Source organism: Moschus berezovskii, chromosome 9 (assembly GCF_049115385.1).
Source record: "Moschus berezovskii isolate FMDL1 chromosome 9, NW_MosBer_1.0, whole genome shotgun sequence".
Taxonomy (NCBI): domain Eukaryota; kingdom Metazoa; phylum Chordata; class Mammalia; order Artiodactyla; family Moschidae; genus Moschus; species Moschus berezovskii.
Window position 1 is genome coordinate 81,674,124 of NC_142468.1, and position 22,511 is coordinate 81,696,634.

The 22,511-nt window shown below is 37.0% G+C and overlaps 1 protein-coding gene across 2 annotated transcripts in view; it reads right to left on the bottom strand.

Annotated features, from left to right (window-relative positions):
* The window catches only part of ANKRD31 (ankyrin repeat domain 31), a 153,937-nt gene that overhangs the window by 55,441 nt on the left and 75,985 nt on the right, over positions 1–22,511 (bottom strand). For both annotated transcript variants that reach the window (XM_088840339.1, XM_088840340.1), the window contains exons 13-18: positions 22,208–22,352; positions 18,618–18,670; positions 16,141–17,653; positions 15,457–15,618; positions 12,890–13,027; positions 2,823–2,965 (exon numbers count right to left, since the gene is read on the bottom strand). In XM_088840339.1, coding sequence (XP_088696465.1) covers positions 2,823–2,965; positions 12,890–13,027; positions 15,457–15,618; positions 16,141–17,653; positions 18,618–18,670; positions 22,208–22,352 — 2,154 coding nt within the window. The remainder of the gene's footprint in view (positions 1–2,822; positions 2,966–12,889; positions 13,028–15,456; positions 15,619–16,140; positions 17,654–18,617; positions 18,671–22,207; positions 22,353–22,511) is intronic.

Below are 22,511 nucleotides of genomic sequence, written 5' to 3' on the forward strand. Positions count from 1 at the left end.
TAAAGTGTGATGTTCACTCTTTTGAAGATTTAATGTAGATTATAATGAAGTAGCAGTATTAAAAATACAAGACTTGTCTTTAAATTAGCTTATCTAAATTACTTTGGAATATGATGTTTTTTAGCTGGATACTATAAAGCTAAAGCCAAGAAGAACTACATGATTACTATATTCTTATTTAGAAATTACCAAACTTTTTCTGCAAAGAGCCAGATAGTAATTATTTTGTGTGTGTATTTATTTTGTGTGTGTATGCTGTGGTGTCTCCGTCATAACTACTCAGCTCTACTGATGGAGCACAAAAGCAGTAACAGACAACACAAAACAAACGAGCATGACTGTGTTCCAGTAAAACGCTATCCATGTGCACTAAAATGTGAATTCCATGAAATTTTCATGAAATAATCTGTCTTCCCCCACCTAGTCATTTAAGAATACAAAAACTACTCTCAGCTATCAGCTATTCCAAAACAGGCAAAGGGCCAGAATTGCCCTGGGAGCTGTTTGCCAGTCCTTGCTCTAGAAGAGAAATGTGTTTTACACAGTGATATGGATTAACAATTCTGAAAATGCTTTACATTTATATGAGAGCTGGACAAATAAGTAAATAAACTGTGGATAAAATAACCAGGTTTATCATTGTCAGAAAAAGAAGTTATAAAGAAACAAGATGGATAAAAGCTAGAATGAACTCTGTGAAGACAGTTTTAATTCATGTTTATTTTAATATATACAGATAGATTAATTCAGAGATATAGATATGAGTATCATGTATTAGTATACTCACATATTTTCCTGTCTTTACCCTCTGAAAGGGCCTATAAGGAGTGACAAGCTGATAGCAATAAGCATAAAAAAAGAAAAATCAGGATTTTAATATACGTGTATTAATACAGGACCTAGGGCCAAAGCTTGTGGCACCTTTCAAAATTTTGAAAAAAAGAACTTCCTTGAAACCATGATGCAAAAAGTCAACTGTGAGATAAAGGATGTCCTGTGTGCTGTCATACTATTTTGCCAGAAAAGCTAGGCCAAGAAAACATACTTTATTGTGTCTCTGCTAAACCAGAAATCAATCAGTATGTATTTCAGTTAGAAACTAAATACAATACTACTTGGAGGAGTTAACATAGCAGGCCTAAGACTGCTCTCTAGAGGGCCGCTTGTGTGGTTGGCGTGTAGCTGGCATGTGAGAACCAGGCTGGCAGTCAGTGTCCAGCGCTGATATAAACCTTTCCCTAATTGCTGTGACTCTCTGTGCTTAAACAGTCTACACACACAATGTGGTGTATGCTTCTGGGAGTCTGCAGTCTTGCTAAGTGCTAGGTAGAGGGTGCCCACATGACCAGCCCGCAATATAAATCATTAGCATTAAGTTTCTAATCAGCTTTCCTGGACAGAAACTTTGTACTATGTCACTACGCCTTCACTGCTGAGAGAAAAGCAAACCGTATGTGGCCTCTCGTGAAGAAGAGTACATAGTAGAGCTGGCACACAGATATCTCCAGACTCCACCTTTTCCTCTGATGATCCAACTATGTATCCTTACTATACTGCTGGAATAAATCTTACCCATATGCTGAGCTCTGTAACACCTTCTAACACATTTCCAGGTATAGGGGTGATGTTGGGGGAGGGGGGGAATGTTCCTTATTTCTATATTGCATTTTTCAGGATAGTCTAAAATCCTAATTTTCCTACTATGAATTTTTTGTCCTTGTTTAAGTGGTTTCACTTTAAATGACCTTTTCCCTGTACAAATAACCAGTAGGTTCATCACTTCAGTGACTCTTCTTGTTTGTTTTCTTCCATTGCACAATCACATAACCTCAAGATTATGTCAATTCTTTTTAATTTAAACATCTTTAAGGTCAAAGAGCTTCTTTGATCAAAAGAAGCCTCCCTGGACACTAGCCTACCCATCTGGTATTATTCTTAATTATTAGTTTATACCTTTTATCTCTGTAAATCACAAATTTCAATACTCTTCTTTCACATGACATATTCAGGCTGAAAACAGTGGAGATATATTTTCACAAAATTAAATAAAAACTACCAGACTATTAAAAAATACCTAGAGACAGATAAAGTGGTATTAGTGAGAGATCCAAAATATTTTTTTTACATGAATCTTGGTTTTATACTGCTGTTGTTGCTGGTAGTTTCCTAAACTATTTTTCAAAGTGAAAAATTATTCCTGAAATCTACACTATCTACAGACAAATCTTCTAAGGTTTGTCAAAAAAAAGATGTTTAAAAATCTGAAGAATTTTAACATCTAGATTTGAAATTCAGTGTTACTCTAATAATTAACCTAGTAATTTTCCCCTGTGTTATTTTCATTATAGCTGTTGATTAAAAAAATGAGAAAAAAAAATACAGCAACCCCCAAAGAAACAAGCAACTTAAGCTTTTAACCATTTCTTTGAAACTTCAAACTCACTAAGAAATTTCTGAGTTTAAGAAGTGTCTGGTTATCACATATATCATCACTATATATACTCGTTCATGTACACCAGCAAATCATTTAAGACAATTAAAATTAGAATGTATTACATTGATAGGCTGTGTTTACTCTTTGCCATTTCAGTTTATTCTGATTTACATGAATTCCACAATGAAGAGACAATGGAAACAGGATTCATTAGGAAATATATTGATTTTCTAAACTAGATGTAATATCATATACACTTGTACCTCTAAGCAGTTTTAAAAATTCTTTGTCTTAAGGAATCACTTTAATTAGCAACTTAAAATACTTTCACTGTCTTCATTCACTTTTTAAAGAAAAAGAAATAGGAACCTAATATGATGCACTATACCTTTAAATGGTTGTTTGCAACTGCATCATGTAAGGGTAGAATTCCATCTACATTTTCACAATTAACATTAGCACCAGCTTTCAACAACTCTACAATTACATCACTCCATCCCTTACTAGCTGCCTTATGAAGTGGTGTCCAACCTAAAAAAGGAAAAAAGAGAAAACAAAAGAAGCTACTTACAAATCAATACTTCAGTAGTATCTTCATTATTAAGCTTATTTACACTAACGGAATGAATATATATATTGATTCAAATGTATATACTAAGTACTGGACAGGAAATAATATTGAAAATAGGCTAATTTAACATCCTCTGAGCCCACAGCTGCTTTTGGACATGGCCCTGTCCACCAGAAGGCCCAGGACCCAGATCCTCCCACAGTGCACACACACTAGACTCTGCAGCCAGAGACCCTGGAGCCCAGCTCCACCCATTAAGGGGTGGAGACCAGCCCCAGAAACCCTTGGGCCTAAGCCCTGTCCATCAGCAACCCTGCTATAGCCTTGGGAATAGCCACAGCCGCCAACAGGTGGACGCCAGCCCCTGGACAATTACAGATCCACAGCCTGCTGTGACAGAAGTCAGTCTACCAACAAGCAGGCCAGCACCAGCCCTAGGACCAGCTGGGCCCAAGTTCTGCTCAGCAGTAGGCCAACATACACTTTAGGTCCACTGAACCCAACAGCCACCTGTATCAAGAACTGGTCCCACTCATCAGCAGTACAACATGAGCTCTAGAACTTGTGGGCCCTGCATCCAGTCCCCAAGACCTGGCTCTGCTCACCAGTGGGCTAGTAGTCCCAAGAACTAGCTTCATCCACTGGAGGGCAGGAAACAGCCCTGGGATCTCCTATATCCAGACTCTGCCCATCATTAAACAAGCACTAGTCCTGGGGTCCCCTGGCGTTCAACAGCCAACTGCCTTGTGACATAGCTCCACCAACCAGACCAGCAGCCTCCTCACAAATCAGGGCAACCAACCCAACTGGGGACAAGCCAAGCTTACCAGACCACTCACAGCAGTCAGACTGACACAACAGAAGGACGCGTGTAGCCCACATAGGGGGGACCCCTAGAACATACAGCTCTGGTAATCAGAGGGAAGTGAGCTCCTGGAAGCATAAGACATTTCCTAGAAAAGGCTACTTCTCCAAGGTTGGGAAATGTAACAAAACTATCAGATACATAGAAATAAAACTAGTTAGTTAGGCAAAATGAGGCAACAGAGTTTAAAAGAAAGAAACAAGATAAAACCCCAGGAGAAGAAGTAAGTGAAGTGGAGATGGGAAATCTATCTAAGAAAGAGTTCAAGGTAATGACTACAAGGATAGTCAAAGAACTTGGGAGAAGAATGGATAAACAGAGAAATTAGAAGTTTTTAACAAAGAGTTAGAAAACAAAGACCAACCAACTAGAGATGAAGAATACAATAACTGAAATGACAAATACACTAACAGGAATTAACAATACACTAAATGATATAAAAGAACGTATCAGCAAGCTGGATGACACAGCAGTGGAATTCAAAAAGTAAGGACAGTTTAAGAGCTCTCTGGAACAATATCAAGTGTGCCAATATTTTCATTATAGGAGTCCCAGATGAAGAAGAGAGAGAAAGGGACTGAAAACATATTTGAAAACATAATAGCTGAAAAGTCGCCTAACCTGGGAAAAGAAAGAGACATCCAGGCCCAGGAAACAACATCAAGACAGTCCCAAACAGGATCAACTTAAAGAGGACCACATTAAGACACATTGTGATTTAAATGGAAAAATTTAAAGACAGAGAATATAAAAAGCAGCAAGAGAAAAGCAACAAATAACATACTAGGGAACTTCCATAAAGACTTTGGGCTAACTTTTGTTGGGGTCCTTTAATGGACCAGGACCTGGCAGTCCGTCTGCAGTCGACAATAAGTGAAAGAGAAAAAGAGGCTGATATTCCCGGGTTTACGCAGAAAACCAATAAAGCATTTGACACAGGGCTTGCATCGCTCATGAAGGCACAGGGCGCCCTCTCGAGGGGGTCTTGGAAGCCTGGGCAGGAGAGTGAGCATGACGGGTTTCTATGCTCCAGAGAATTAGCCGGAGGGAGAGAGAAGGAGAAAGAAAGAAAGAAAGACACGTGGACCCAACCTCTGATGGAGCAAAGGTACTTTAATGATCTTTCTGTGAGTATATATAGGCTGTGGTACAAGAAATTTCTTTCAACAATGATAAAGATCAGAAAACCAAACGTACAGCAACCATTACCAAGGGAACAAGGGATAATAATGGTCACAAGGTCAGGAAACAATCCATATCTCAAGAAAGGGGATCGAGACTGGGCAGTTTTGTCATAAGGAGAATGTTTACTGAAGGAGATTCAAGCCTGTCTCATCTTATGACCTCAGTCCTGGGAGCAGCTTGCTGTTCCACTGATAAGGAACAGAGGATTTATGAGAAACAGCACGTAGGAATCCTCCTGTTAAACATTCCCTGACAACTTTACAACAGAACTCTGCAGGTCAGAAGGTAGTGTTACGAAATATTTAAAGTGATGAAAGGAAAAAATGTACAACCAAGAATATTGTACCCAGCAAGGCTTTTATCAAATATGATGAAGATATCAAAAGCTGTATAGACAAGGAAGAGCTAAAAGAGCTCAGTATCACTAAACCAGCTTTATGAGAAATGTGAAAGGGACTCCTCTAAGCAAAAAAGAAAAGCCCACAACTAGAAACATGAATATTATTACAAAAGGAAAAAGTTTATCAGTAAAGGAAAATATACAGTAAAGATAGTAAGTCAACTGGGTACAAAATTAATAGGAAGTTTAAAAGACAAAAGAAATAAAATCATCTATAACCATAATAAGTAGTTAAGGAACATACAAAACACATGAAAAATATGATACTGAAAACTTCTTACACTACTGGAGTAGTGGAGAGTAAATATGCAGGGCTGTTAACATGCGTTTGAAACTGAAAGATCAGACGCAAGTTAAAATAATCATATATATATGTATGTATATATGTACCATATGTGTGTGTATATATATATATACACACACACACACACACACACACACACACACATACTCATGGTAACCATGAATGAAAAATCTATAACAGAGATGCAAAAAAGAAAATGGAAACTAAACATAACATTAAAGATAATCGTAAAATAACAAGAAAACAAAAGAAGAAAATGAATAAAAAAAGAATTACAAAAGCAACTCCCAAACCATGAACACAGTGGCAATAAGAACATACATATCAACAATTACTTTAAAAGTAAATGGACTAAATGCTCCAATCAAAAGACAAAGAGTGACTGAATGGATACAAGAACAAGACCCATATGTATATACTGCCTACAAGAGACTCACTTCAGATCTAAAGACACACTCTGATTGAAAGGTAGGGGATGGAAAAATGTATTTCATGCAAATGGAAACAAAAAGCAACCTGGAGTAGCAATATCTGTATCAGATAAAACACTTTAAAACAAAAATTGTTATAAGAAACAAATAAGCACATCACATAATGACCAAGGAGAAGGTATAACAATTTTAAATATATCTGTATCCAGTACAAGATCACCTAAATATATAAAGCAAATATTAACAGACATAAAGGGAAAAATCAACAGTAACACTATAATAGTAGGGGATTCTGACACTCCACTTTCATCAATGGACAGATCATCCAGAAAGAAAACCAATAAGGAAAAACTCATAAATGACACATTATACTAGAAGGACTTAAACTGATATATATAGAACATTCCATCCCAAAGCAGCAGAATACACATTCTTTTCAAGTGCACATGGAACATTCTCCAGGATAGGTCACATGCTAGGCAACTAAACAAGTATCGGTAAATACAAGAACATTGAAATCATATTGAGTATCTTTTCATTCATACTGAAATCACTATGAGACTAGAAATCAACTACAAGAATAAAACTGAAGAAACACAAACATATTGAGGTTAAACAATATACTACTCAACAACCAATGGATCACTGAAGAAATCAAAGAAAAAAAAACACACACCTAGCGACAAATGAAAATGAGGACATAATGATCCAAAACCTATGGGATATAGCAATAGCAAGTTCTAAACTTCTACAGAAAAAAAATCTCAAATAAACAACCTAAACGAATCCCTAAAGGAACAAGAGAAAGAACAGAAAATGTGAAAGGAGAAGGAAAGAAATCATAAAGATCAGAGCAAAAATAAATTAAATAGAGGCTAAATAAATAGAAAAAAAATCAGTGAAACTAAGAGCTGATCCTCTGAAAAGATAAAATTGAAAACACTGTGGCCAGACATACCAAGGAAAAAAGAGAAAAGGCCCAAATAAAATAAAATATAAATTAAAATGTTACAATTAACAGCACAGAAATGCAAAGGATCATAGAAGATTACTACAACTACATGCCAATAAAAAGGACAACCTACAAGAAAAGGAAAAATTCCTAGAAATGTACAATCTCCTAAGACCTAACCAGGAAGAAATACAAAATATAAACAGATCAATTACCAGTAATGAAATTGAATCAGTAATTAAAACTCCCAACAAAGTCCAGATGGCTTCACAGATGAATTTTACCAAACATTTACGGAAGAATTAACACCTAACCTTAACAAATTATTCCCAAAAATTGCAGAGGAAGAAACACTTCCAAATTCATTGTACACGGCCAGCATCTCCTTGACACCAAAATCAGAAAAAGATATCACACACACAAAAGAAAATTACAGGTCAATATCACTGACGAACACAGGTGCAAAAATCTTCAACAAAATTTTAGCAAATCTAATCCAACAATACATTAAAAGTATCATACATCATGATCAAGGGGGATTATCCTAGGAATGCAAGGATTTTTCAATATCTGCAAATCAATCAATGTGACATACCACATTAACAAAATGAAAAATAAAAAGAGTATGATCACACAGATAGAGAAAAAACTTGTGATAAAATTCAACATCCATTTATGATCAAGTCTCCAAAAAGTGGGCATAGGGGGAACATATCTTAACAAAATAATAAAGGTCATATATGGCAAACCTACAGCTAACATCAAACTCAACAGTGAAAAGCTAAAAGCATTTCCTCTCAGATTAAGAACAAGACAAGGATGCCCACTCTCACATTTATTCAACATATTATTAGAAGGCCTAGCCACAGCAATGACAGAAGAAAAAGAAATAAAAGGATTCCAAACTGCAAAGAAAGAAGTAAAGCTGGCACTCTTTGCAGATGACATGATACTATACACAGAAAGATCCTAAAGATACCACCAAAACTACTAGGGCTTATCAATAAATTCAGTTAAGCTGCAGGATACAAGATTAATACACAGAAATCTGTTGCATTTCTACACACTACCAACAAATGATCAGAAAGCAAAATAAAGGAACTTTCTCATCTTCAGCTTCATCAAAAAAAATAAATACCTTGGAATAAACCTAAGGAGGTAAAAGGCCTTACAAATAGCTGTGAAAAGAAGAGACACGAAAAGCAAAGGAGAAAAGGAAAGATATAAGCATCTGAATGCAGAGCTCCAAAGAATAGCAAGGAGAGATAAGAAAGCCTTCCTCAGCGATCAAGGCAAAGAAATAGAGGAAAACAACAGAATAGGAAAAACAAGAGATCTTTTCAAGAAAATTAAAGATACCAAGGGGACATTTTATGCAAAGATGGGCTCGATAAAGGACAGAAATGGTATGGACCTTACAGAAGCAGAAGATATTAAGAAGAGGTGGCAAGAATACACAGAAGAACTGTACAAAAAAGATCTTCACGACGAAGATAATCACGATGGCGTGATCACTCACCTGGAGCCAGACATCTTGGAATGTGAAGTCAAGTGGGCCTTAGAGAGCACCACTACAAACAAAGCTAGTGGAGGTGATGGAATTCCAATTGAGCTATTTCAAATCCTGAAATATGATGCTGTGAAAGTGCTGCACTCAATATGCCAGCAAATTTGGAAAACTCAGCAATGGCCACAGGACTGGAAAAGGTCAGTCTTCATTCCAATCCCAAAGAAAAGCAATGCCAAAGAATGCTCAAACTACCACACAATTGCACTCATCTCACACGCTAGTAAAGTCATGCTCAAAATTCTCCAAGCTAGGCTTCAGCAATATGTGAATCGTGAACTTCCAGATGTTCAAGCAGGTTTTAGAAAAGGCAGAGGAACCAGAGATCAAATTGCCAACATCTGCTGGATCATGGAGAAAGCAAGTTAGTTCCAGAAAAACATCTATTTCTGCTTCATTGACTATGCCAAAGCCTTTGACTGTGTGGATCACAATAAACTGTGGAACATTCTGAAAGAGATGGGAATACCAGACCACCTGACCTGCCTCTTGAAAAACCTGTATGCAGGTCAGGAAGCAACAGTTAGAACTGGACATGGAACAGACTGGTTCCAAATAGGAAAAGGAGTACGTCAAGGCTGTATATTGTCACCCTGCTTATTTAACTTACATCATGAGGAATGCTGGGCTGGAAGAAGCACAAGCTGGAATCAAGATTGCCGGGAGAATTATCAATAACCTCAGATATGCCGATGACACCACCCTTATGGCAGAAAGTGAAGAGGAACTCAAAGGCCTCTTGATGAAAGTGAAAGAGGAGAGTGAAAATGTTGGCTTGAAGCTCAACATTCAGAAAACGAAGATCATGGCATCTGGTCCCATCACTTCATGGGAAATAGATGGAGAAACAGTGGAAACAGTGTCAGACTTTATTTTTTTGGGCTCCAAAATCACTGCAGATGCTGATTGCAGCCATGAAATTAAAAGACGCTTACTCCTTGGAAGGAAAGTTATGACTAGCCTAGATAGCATATTAAAAAGCAGAGACATTATTTTGCCAAGATCCGTCTAGTCAAGGCTATGGTTTTTTCCGTGGTCATGTATGGATGTGAGAGTTGGACTGTGAAGAAAGCTGATCCCCGAAGAATTGATGCTTTTGAACTCTGGTGTTGGAGAAGACTCTTGAGAGTCCCTTGGACTGCAAGGAGATCCAACCAGTCCATTCTAAAGGAGATCAATCCTAGGTGTTCACTGGAAGGACTTATGCTAAAGCTGAAACTCCAATACTTTGGCCACCTCATGCGACAAGTTGACTCACTGGAAAAGAGTCTGATGCTGGGAGGGATTGGGGGTAGGAGGGGACAGGGACGGCAGAGAATGAGATGGCTGGATGGCATCACCGACTCGATGGACATGAGTTTGAGTGAACTCCGGGAGTTGGTGATGGACAGGGAGGCCTGGCGTGCTGTGGTTCATGGGGTCGCAAAGAGTCGGACATGACTAAGCGACTGAACTGAACTGAATTGAAGGAGGTAAAAAACCTATACTCAGGAAATTATAAAATAGTGATGAAAAAACTGAAGATGATACAAACAGTTGAAAAGATAAGATATACTGTATTAGAAAAATTAATAGTTAAAAATGACCATACTACCCATGGTGATCTAAGATTCAATGTGCTGCTGCTAAGTCACGTCAGTCGTGTCCGACTCTGTGTGACCCCATAGACGGCAGCCCACCAGGCTTTCCCGTCCCTGGGATTCTCCAGGCGAGAACACTGGAGTGGGTTGCCATTTCCTTCTCCAATGTGTGAAAGTGAAAAGTGAAAGTGAAGTCTCTCAGTCATGTCTGACTTGTAGCGACCCCATGGACTACAGCCTACCAGGCTCCTCCGTCCATGGATTTTCCAGGCAAGAGTACTGGAGTGGCTTGCCATTGCCTTCTCCAAAGATTCAATGTAAGTCCTATCAAAATACCAGTGGAATTTTTCACAGGGATAGAATAATTTTAAAACTTGTATGATAGCACAGAAGATCTTGACTAGGCAAAATAAACTTGAGAAAAAAGAACAGACTGGAGGAATCACATCCCCTGACTTCAGATTGTACTACAAAGCTACAGTAATCAAAACAGTCTCATATGGGCAGAAAAAGAGACACACAGATCAATGAAACCGAATAGACAGCCCAGAAATAAATCCACACACTTAACGTCAGTTAATCTATGGCAAAGGAGGCAAGAATAAACAATGGAGAGAAGACAGTTTCTTCAATAGTGGTACTGGGAAAAACTGATCATCTACATGTTTAAAAAAATGAAATCAGAATAGTTCTCACACTATATATAAACATAAACTCAAAATGAACCAAAGAATCAAATGTATGACTGGAAGCCATAAAACTCATAGAAGAAAACATAGACAAAATGCTTTTTGATGTAAATTATAGAAACATTGTTTTGGATCTGTCTCCTAAGACAAAGGAAACAAATAAAAAAATAAACAAATGGAATCTAGTTGAACTTAAAAGCTTTTTCACCACAAAGGAAACCATTAACAAAAAGAAAAAAAAATCTACTGAATGGCAGAAAATATCTGCAAATTATATGACTGGTAAGGGGTTAATATCCAAAACAGATAAATAGCTTATACAACTCAACATCAGAAAACAAACAGGCCAATCAAAAAGTGGGCAAAAGACTTGCACAGACATTTTTCCAAAGAAGATATACAGATGGACAACAGGCACATGAAAAGATGCTCAACACTGATAATCATCAAAACAATGCAAACCAAAGCCACAATGAGATATTATCCCACTTTGGTCAGAATGATTATCATCAAAAAGAACACAAAGAGTGTTCACAAAAAGAACACCAACAAATAACAAATGTTGGTGAGGATATGTAAAAAAGAGAGCCCTTACACACTGGTGGTGGGCGTGTGAATTGGTGCAGCCACTGCAGAAAAACAGTATGGAGGTTTCTTAAAAAACACAGCTCCACATGATTCAGCAATTCCATTGTTGGGTATATATCTGAAGACAACAAAAACACTAATTCAAAAAGATACATGCAGCCCAATGTTCACAGCAACATTATTTACAATAAGCAAATGAGTACTACTAGGCCATAAAAAGAATGAAATTTTGTCTTGTGCAAAAACATGGATGAACCTGGAGGGTAGTGAAATAAAGCAGACAGAGAAAGATAAATACTCTATGTTATCACTTATACGTAGAATCTAAAAAATAAAAGAAACAAGTAAATACAACAAAACAAAAACAGATTCATGGTAATAGACAATAAACTAGTGGCTACCAGGGGGGAGACAGATGAAGAGAGGGGCAGGATAGGGTAAGGAATTAAAAGGTATAAACTACTCTATATAAAATAAGTAAGCTCAAAGATATATTGTACAGTACAGGGAATACAGTCAGTATTTTATAATAACTAAGTGGAATATAGCCTATCAATGTTGAATCACTATGTTGTACACTTGAAACTAATATATTATAAATCAAGTATATCTCAGTAAAAACATAACCTTCATTGTTTAAAACAAATTAATCTCATCAAAAATAGTTATTGATACAAGTGACAAAAGACTAACAAAACACAAGCAATCATGGGACCAAGTAAGTACTAATCACATCAAGTGGTTTCAAGTCAGATATTAAATTAGAGTAAGATCATCTGACCTTCCTATTTATATCTTGTATTGTCACATTTCTCTTTAAAAAGACATGTGAACAATCAATCTGAGTTTTTTCCCTCTGGAATTTCTTACACAAGTTTTGTGTGTGTGTGTGTGTGTGTGTGTGTGCTTGAAAAAAAATGTTAGAAGATCAATTTAAAAATGGAGCTTTAAGATAAAAACAAGACCTGAAAGTAAAAAAGGAATATTATCAAGAAATAAGAAAAGAAGGGATAGAGAAAGAGGAAAATTTGGCATTCCCTATAAAGTTAGGTAATGATATTAAAGCCTCCAAGGAAAATGCCTAAATAAAGCTTCTTTATTGAAAATGAATGAAAATAAATGAATGCTCCCAAAGGTATATTAAAAGCTGTTTCAATGGTTATTTTGGCAATTGGTGGGAACTAAGATAAACCATAAAATATTATAAAAAGAATTTTCAAAGTGAGCATCTATAATAATAGAATCAAAATGGGGGAGTGTGGGTGAAATGTATATATCAGTGAGTTCAAATTATAAAGACATTTACAATTTAAAAATCCAAACCTGCATTATCTTTTAGATTCACGTCTGCTCCAGATTTTATTAGAGCTTTCACCAGAGACAAATGTCCTCTTCTGGCAGCCAAATGAAGCCGGCTTTCCCCTGTGGCATTCCTCTTATCGATCCCAGATGTTTTCATTTCTGTAAATTTGCCAAGCAAAACTGAGTTTTCTGCCAAGTGCTGATTACTATGAAGGAACTTAGAAAACACAAAGCAACTTCCTAAAAACATCCTAAAAAGGATGCACTACACAGAAAGTGAGTCGTTCCGTCGTGTCCGACTGTTTGCAACCCATGGACTGTAGCCCACCAGGCTCCTCTGTCCATGGAATTCTCCAGGCCAGAATACTGCCTTCTCCAGGGGATCTTCCCAACCCAGGCATCGAATCCAGGTCTCCTGCATTGCACGTGGATTCTTCACCACCTGAGCCACCAGGGAAGTCCCACACAGAAACATACTCAATTAATATTATAACTGCTGTTGCTATTTTAAAACACAACTCAAAAGGAATGATAGAGCATCTGAGCACACTCATTCATTCCAGCCGTTGTTCACTCTACCCTAAGCTGGACTGAAACAAGACTTGCTTCATGTCTATACTCGCTTCACTTAGTAGTCCATAATCCACTTTCCACATTTATTCTCATATCTCAACGAGTGTGTTTCTGATGACAAAAGATGTCAAGAACCAAACTATGGCCTATTGAGCATTTCATTTTTCTTTCACAGAATATTCAGTACAATATTATTATCTATATATTTTTATTTCTTTTCCTTCCATGACAAGTTAGAAATACTAAAAACAATGCGAATTTTCCCTAAACTATGCTAAAATGATGTGCTAGAAGATATTTTTGTAATATTATATAAAGCAAATGGAAGATACTATCTCTACTTTGAGTGTCCTACAGCCTAGGGGAATGAGAGACATGTAAAAATTTCCATTCAGTTCAGTTCAGTCACTCAGTCGTGTCTGACTCTTTGCGACCCCATGAATCACAGCACGCCAGGCCTCCCTGTCCATCACCAACTCCCGGAGCTCACACAAACTCATGTCCATCGAGTCGGTGATAACATCCAGCCATCTCATTCTCTGTCGTCCCCGTCTCCTCCCACCCCCAATCCCTCCCAGCATCAGACTCTTTTCCATTGAGTCAACTCGTCGCATGAGGTGGCCAAAGTATTGGAGTTTCAGCTTTAGCATCAGTCCTTCCAATGAACAAATCTGATTAAGTGCTACCAGAGAAACATATTAATTTCTTGTGGTTCTGGAGACCAGAAATCCAATGTCAAGGTGTCAGGTTGCACCAAGGGCTGCACTTTCTCTGGAAGCTGTAAGGAAGAATCCTTCCTTGCTTCCTCCAATTTAGCTTCTTTGGCTTTTGGCCACACTGTTCTTTTCTCTGGCTCTTCACATTATCTTCTCTTTCCTTGCGTGTCTCAAAGCTGTCTCCATTTTTCTTTTATAAGGATACTTGTTAGATTTGGGTCCCATTTGGAAAATCCAATACAATTGCCTCATCTCAAGGTCCTTAACTATATCTGCAAAGATTCTTCTTCTAAATAAGGTAATATGCACTCTTTAAATGCAACGGTATCACAGATTCTAGGGATTAGGACATGGACATAGGTTTTTTGGGAGGCCACTATTCAACCCACTATAGGAGGTATGTATAAGAAGCGCTTTAGTTTACATGAGAGGGAGACAATGGGGAAAAGTTCAAAAAGGATGCCTAATATTCATACCTCTTACTATATTAACTTTTTCTTACTAATCAACTTCGCAAGGCTTAACATTTGACCTGAAGTAGTCCAGCCTACGGAGAAGGCAATGGCAAGTCACTCCAGTACTCTTGCCTGGAAAATCCCATGGATGGAGGAGCCTGGTAGGCTGCAGTCCATGGGGTCGCTACGAGTCGGACATGACTGAGCGACTTCACTTTCACCTTTCACTTTCACACATTGGAGAAGGAAATGGCAACCCACTCCAGTGTTCTTGCCTGGAGAAGCCCAGGAATGGGGAAGCCTGGTAGGCTGCCGTCTATGGGGTCGCACAGAGTCAGACACGACTGAAGTGACTTAGCAGCAGCAGCAGCAGCAATCCAGCCTATGGTTCACCACAGAACTAGCCCCAAGAACTATGAAAGAATAGTCAGTTATCCATATTGTCAAACACACACAGTTCATGTATCTGACAAAAAGAAACTAGTGGCTATGCTTCTTTAATTTCCCTTATGTTAAAAGGGCTCAGTGAAAGTTCTAAGGGATCTGACACAATCCAGATCTGCTTCCTCGACTCAACCTCCTTGGTGTCTCTACTGTTTACCTTATCTCCTCTAACATAACAAATAGACAAAAATATGACAATATATTGGAAGACTAAGAGATTCTCAAGTGGTGTATTATAGTAAAACCACCTAACAAATATAGCCGAAATAATCTTATAAATTAGTGAATGACTAAAAAATAAACAGTAAATATGAAAGTGTATATAATTCTTTGAAGGAGAGTGGATTGCTAGGAGTGGTCATGCAAAAACCTTGTCCCTATATAGTATAGGAATACAAACCTTGGCTGCAGGTAGCTTTGGAGACATTTTTTCTTTTTCTGAAATTCTGAATTTTTTTGTGAGATTGGACGTTAGTAGGCATATGAATTTCTGAATCTGGTTTTTCTTTTTTCTCTTTACAATTTCTTATAGTGTTTTCATCTCCATTGACAAATTCCTCATCTGAAAAAAAAAAAAAACATTTTGAAGTATCAGTGTTGTATTTCTCCTTACTGGTTATAGGACTAAGAAAGAGTATAGTCATATAATTGCTCCACATTTCTGTTCCTTTCTAGACTGCTTTTTTATTTAAAGGAATGGAAGCCTTTAAAAATGTTTTCATACAACAAACATAAATTAGTTTCCTGGATGCAATTTCAACAGTGAATCACTAAAATCAATGGCGCTAACCTTTTCCTGCTATGAAAATGTTGTTATGTTTCTTGACATTAAGTAGGTGCTATATTAAAAAGAAAGCTAAAAACTCACAGAAATACTGTTTTTTAACTTCTGTCAATATTAATTTAGCACCTTCTTTCAAAGTAAATACTATTACTTAACTAATGAAAAGTATCTCCAAATTGTGATCCACATGTCCTCATTCTGATCAGTTTGGGCAGAGGTTAAGTGAAATTTAGTTGGAAATTTCTGTGAAATAACTAAATCTATAGGAAATGTGTACAAATTGAACAATACTACTAATACCTGGTTTGTGAGAAATCTCCTTCTCTTCTCTTTGACTAAGTTGTGAGATGTTGGTCAATTCTTCATTGACATTGTCAGTAGAATGAAAACCTATATTTCGTATGGCTTTGCTCTCTTGTCTCCTTTTTTCAACTTTAGTTGTTTCCATTACTTGAGAAGGAACACCTCTGGATGAAGGCCAATTTGAAGGACTTGTTTCTTGGCCTGTGTCAGTATAATTGCTTTTAGTGTCTTCTTCCTTATTCACCTTTTCCACAATATGTATATCTGCTTGATTCATTAAAGGAGTTAGTATGCTGGGGCTATAATCCTGAGGCTTCTTGATTAGCTTCTCATGACTGGTCAGCTCTGAAACTTCATGTGTCGAGAGTGTTCCTATACAAGCCAGAGGAGTATGTTCAGGACTGCCATGTGAGTGATCAAAAGAAGTTCCACATAAAAATTGCTCGTAACTTGAAACATGTTCAGAAACTATTATATTATCCGAATTAGAAAAACTAACAGCTTCCTGTTGTGGAAGTATGGTTAGGCTGTCTGCTTTTAACTCATTTTCCTGTGGAAAATGGTCTTGAGAAGGTAAAAATTGTTGAAAATCCATTTCTTCTCTATTTGTTTTATTCTCTTTATAATTATCATGGTTTCTGCAACCTGAAGAACTTATCACCTTATTAGATATTACAGTCTCCTCAGAAGCACAGGAATCACTATGATCATCATTATTAAAATTTTCCTTTATAAAGGATGGGGAAATTTTTTCCCACTTGAGGCTGTCAGCTTTTTGACCTGAGTTACTGTTTTCATGAGATTTATAAGGGCTAATGTGCTCCTGTTCTTGGAGAGTATGAGGCTGCTGATTTGTAGTAACAAGTAGTAACTTGGTTTTTTCATGTAGGGAAAGTCCTAAGACAGAAACAGCTTCAGCTTGGTCAATGAATTCTACTTCCATACATTTTATTTCTTGACTATCTGATAAATCCAGGCTTTGAGTATGTGTCTCTCTGGGAATTGAACAAGTTTCAACATCATTATGCAAACCATTTTTCAGGCCTGATAGAGCTTGGCTGAAAGGTTTACATGACTTTTCTGGAAGGTCATCAAGGATTTGGAGAGCTTGTTGCTGACGAGTAACTGATCTGCTTATTCTTCTAGAAGAAGAGACAGCCACTGTCTTTCTTGGACTGCTTTCTTGGCTTGTATCATCTACTTGAGTCCTTTTATGATGTGTATTTCTTCTTCCTTTATCTTTAGACACACTTGTGCTAGGATCCTCAGCACTATGGAGACTGTCCTTTCTGAATCCTGTAGAGTGTATCTGGTTAAGAATTGATTGTTTCAGCTTGGATTTACCAATTCCCATGTTTGGGGAATCTTTTTGATAATGTTCATATATATCTTTATTTATAAATAAACTCCTTTTGCTTCCTTTATTGACTTCTACATGTTCTGGCTTCTGTCTGTTAGAATTTTCATCATGAACAAACCCACTGTGATTTTTAGAACTGAATTTTGGTTTCTATAGAAACAAAATACATAGTTAGCTTTAACTGTCAGCTGTAATTCTGCATTCAAGTCATTCTGGATTGGAGAAAAAGAAAACTATTATTCCATTCAACCTTATAATTTGATCTAACTACAGGGCCTGCTGGGATATATACAACCTGATATATACTTCAGAAAAAATAGACTAAAAGGAGAAAGACAAACGTAATAGATTCAAATTCAGTATATACACTGTTATTTTTTTCTGTACATTTTAATTTGTACTTGCCAGTATTTTAGCACTATCAATCTTATTACCAAATAAATAAAAAATTTTAATCAAGCTAATCCATATAGGCTTTTAAAATAATCAGATAATTCCTTCACAAGGAATCTTTTTAACTATGCTTTAAAAATATTCTCCTCTCCCATTTGTTACAGAGATAAAATTAAGAGTTTCTTCCTTTGGTATCTGTGAGCAATCAAAGGCAGGGTAGTGGAAGAAGGGATTTAAAAACAAAAAGACAGATATGCAACCAAGTAGGCATGTTTGGAAAGATTACTGTGGGCTGACAAGACTGAAATAGGGACAGGGCTTCCTCTCACACATCACAACCCAAGCATCAGATGGAAAATAACTGCCCACCATGGAAAGTATAACGGGATGGATTAACACCTTTGACTCTCATACTGTGCTCAGGCCAGAGGAAAGTCAATGTGGCTGATAAGCCTCATGGCTTTACAAAGAGGAGAAAGGAAGTAGAAATGGTTACCAAGACATTAGTGTGCCCACATACACTACATTTATGCAACTGCTTCCCAAACTAACAGCCAGAACCTTCTGAGTCTCATGTAATTATTCCAAAGTGTCTAAAAAGCAAAGGCGAGGTCACTGTTCCTGATGAATGCTTCAACAGTCTTTCTTTCCCCTCCGATGATCAATAAAATAACCAGCAGGTGTGCTCTATAAAAACATTCACTGCTGAACAGAGATGTACCTTGTGCTGGCGTGCATCCTCTACATCTGAAGGGTCAATGCTTTTCTTTTGAGCTGTAAACAAAAAGAGAAAATCAAAGAAAACAGCCTCCAGAGGTCAGACTCTAGACTTTTAAAACTTAAAAGACTAAACCACCTTGTGGTTTTAAGACTTAAAACCACAAGGTCTTTGCCATGAGCAAACCAAGTGGAAAAAATAAAATTATGAAAACACATTTTATTAAAATTGGCACATATGACATTACATAATTTATGATTTCCATATTTATTATAAACCAAATACTATCTTGAGAGAAATGAAAACACTTCCATAGGAAAAGCAAAACAGACCCAACAAAATAATGCTGAAGATGGGCACTGAACTCAGTATTTTTATATTCCCCACAGTTATACTCAGATGTGCAAGTGTACAAGCTTTTATAAGGCAAAAATTCTTTCATAATGAATTGTATTATTACAATTCCTAATACATCTGCTTACTAAAGTTGAAGGATACATGATTAATATACAGAAATCCACTGCTTTTCTATACACTAATAGGGAACTATCAGAAAGAGAAAGCAAGAAAAAAAAAAAAAACTTACTTACATTTACAACCTCATCAAAAAGAATAAAATACCGAGGAATAATCTTTACCAAGGAGGTGAAAGACTTATACTTTGAAAATTATAAACATCAGTGAAGGAAACTGAAGATGATACATGGAAGAGAGAAGATATACCGTGTTCCTGGACTGAAAGAATACTGCCAAAATTTCCATACTACACAAAGTAATCCACAGATCTAATGCAATCCCTATCTAAACAGTCACTGCATTTTTCACAGAACTACAACAAGTAACCCTATAATTTCTACAAGGCCACAAAAGACCCTGAACTGCCAAAGCAATCTAGAGAAAGATGAACAGAGCTGGAGGTATCATGCTCCCTGACTTTGGACTACACAAAACTACAGTAATCAAAACAGCACGGTGATGGCACAAAAACAGACACAGATTGATGTGACACACTACAAAGTTCAGAAATAAACCAATGCACTTATTTTCATCTAACCTATGACAAAGGAGGCAAAAATATACAATGGATAAAAGAAAGTCTCTTCAATAAACCATACCTATGACAAGTAGTGAAACTGGACAGCTACATGTAAAAGAATGAAATTAGAACATTTTTTCACACCACATACAAAAATAAACTAAAAATGGATTAAAGACATAATTGTAACAACAGAAACCACAAAACTTCCAACAGAGAACATGTGTAGGATGTTCTTTGAAATAAATCATAGTAATATTTAATATTATTTTGGATCTCTTTTCCTAAGGAAATAAAGGAAATGAAATAAAAGATAAACAAATGGGACCTAATAAAACTGAAAAGCTTTGCATAGCAAAGGAAATCACTGACAAGACAAAAAGATGACCTACTGAATGGAAGAAAATATATGCAAATGATATGACCAATAGAGGTTAATGTCCAAAATATATAAACAATTCATATAATGCAATATAAAAAAAAACAAAAAACAAGGAGAGAAGACGTAAATAGACATTTTTCCAAAGAAAATATACAGATAGCTAACAGGCACATGAAAAAATGTTCAACACTAATCATCATCAGAGAAATACAAACAAAAACCACGATGACATGTTACCTCACTCCTGTCCAAGTATCTATCATCAAAACGTCTACAAACAACAAAAGTCGTTAAAGATCTGTAGAAAAGGGATCCCCTGTACACTGTTGGTGGGAAGGTAAATTGCAGCCACTATGCACTGACTCAGTGGACATGAGTTTGAGCCGGGAGACAGTGAAAGAGAGAAGCCTGGCGTGCTGCGGTTCATGGGGTCGCAAAGTCATGGGGACATGACTTAACGACTGAACAACAACAGTGGAAAACAGTAGGCGGTACGGAGACTTCTCCAAAAATGAAAAGCAGAGCTAAGATCTGACTGGACTTCCTCGGTGGCATGGTGGATAAGAATCCACCTGCCAATGCAGGGGACATGGGTTCGATCCCTGGTCTGGGAAGAGTCCACATGCTGTGGAACAACTAAGCCTGTGGGCCACAACTACTGCGTCCATGCTCTGGGGCCTGTGAGCTGCACCTACTGAGCCTGTGTACCGCAACGACTGAAGCCCACATGCCACAGCTACTGAGCCAGCATGCTGCAACTGCCGAAGCCCAAGCACCTAAAGCCTGTGCTCTGCAACCAGAGACGCCACCACAATGAGAAGCTCATGCAATACAAGGAAGAGTAGCCCCTGCTCTCCACAACTAGAGAAAGCCTGCACAGAAAGCAAATGAAGACCCACCGCAGCCAAAAATAAAATTAAGTCATTAAAAATAAGAAACCATGATATGATTCAGCAATTAAACTGCTGGATATATATCCAAAGAAAATGAAAACATGAATTCAAAAAGATACTAGCACCCCCATGTTCATAGTAGCATTATATATAAAACCAAAGATATGGAAACAACCTAACTGTCCATAGCAGATGAATGGGTAAAGAAGATATATATTCATGCAGTGGGATACTACTCAACCATGAAAAAGAATGAAATTCTGCCATTTGCAACAACCCAGAAGGTATTATTCTTGGTGAAATAAGAGAAGGACAAATACTCTATATTACCACTTATATGTGGAATGTAAAAAAATAAAACAAATCAATGTATAAACAGAAACAGATTCACAGAGAACAAAGTAACAATTACCAGTGGGGAAAGGGAAGAGAAAGGGGCAAAAAAAGGTTTGGGAATTAAGAGATACAAAATACTATGTATAAAATAAACAAGCACAGGGATATAGCCATTACTTTGCAATAACTTTAAATGGAGTATAACATATAAAACATATTATAACATATGAAAATACTGAATCACTACATTGTATACCTGAAACTAACATAATATTATAAATCAATTATACTTCAATAAAATATAAATGATTCTATATAATCTTTTTGAAACTTCAGTTTAACTTAACTGCTCCTTTGCTGTTTAAAAGTGTAATGATGAATGACAAGGCAAAAGTATAGCCGTAAGAAAATATTCTTAAGGAATGAAAGTAAACAATCCTGGCCATATTCATTGAAAAAGATACAGCCAAACATAAGTTACAACTTATAACTCATGTTATTCAGTCAATGGATTATGGGGGAAAAACCCAGAAGTGTATAAAAGTTTTCTGTTTGCAACGCATATCCTGGGGAAAAGTACATTTAGTATTGTCTTTCTTAGTTCCTTTAGAGTTCTTCCATTTGGTGCATTTGCAAACAAGTTAATGTGCTGTACTAAAGGAATGAAGCAAGAACTTCACTGGATGGATTTTCTCAAAATTTTTGAGAAAAATCAATTTAATTTCTATAATTTTAAGCTTGATTTCTGTAACTCTCTACTAAGGATGACACGGTTGGATGACATCACTGACTCAATGGACCTGAGTCTGAGCAAATTCCAGTAGACAGTGACAGACAGATAAGCCTGGCGTGCTGCAGTTCATGGGGTCACAAGTAGTCACACACGACTGAGCGATTCAAAACTGCTGACATGATGAACAGATATAACAGAGCAGTTTAAGTTTACCTGATGTCAGGTGGTTTTGATGTTTAGGAACAAATCTCTCAAGGAGACGCATCATCCGTGAGTCTTTGGCTTCATCCAAAGCACACTTTCCATTGTCATTTCTAAATAAAGGATCTGCTCCATTCAAAAGAAGTAACTCTGCCACCTAGAGGAAGATTGTTTTATGTGAGGAGCCCAGACAAAAAGTATATTATTATTATAAATGTATGCTAGCATACAACTCTAAGCAACATCAAATATATCTTTCCAAATATTTGGAATTTACCAACAACACAGAGTTTGGGTTTACCTGTAACATCGTTGC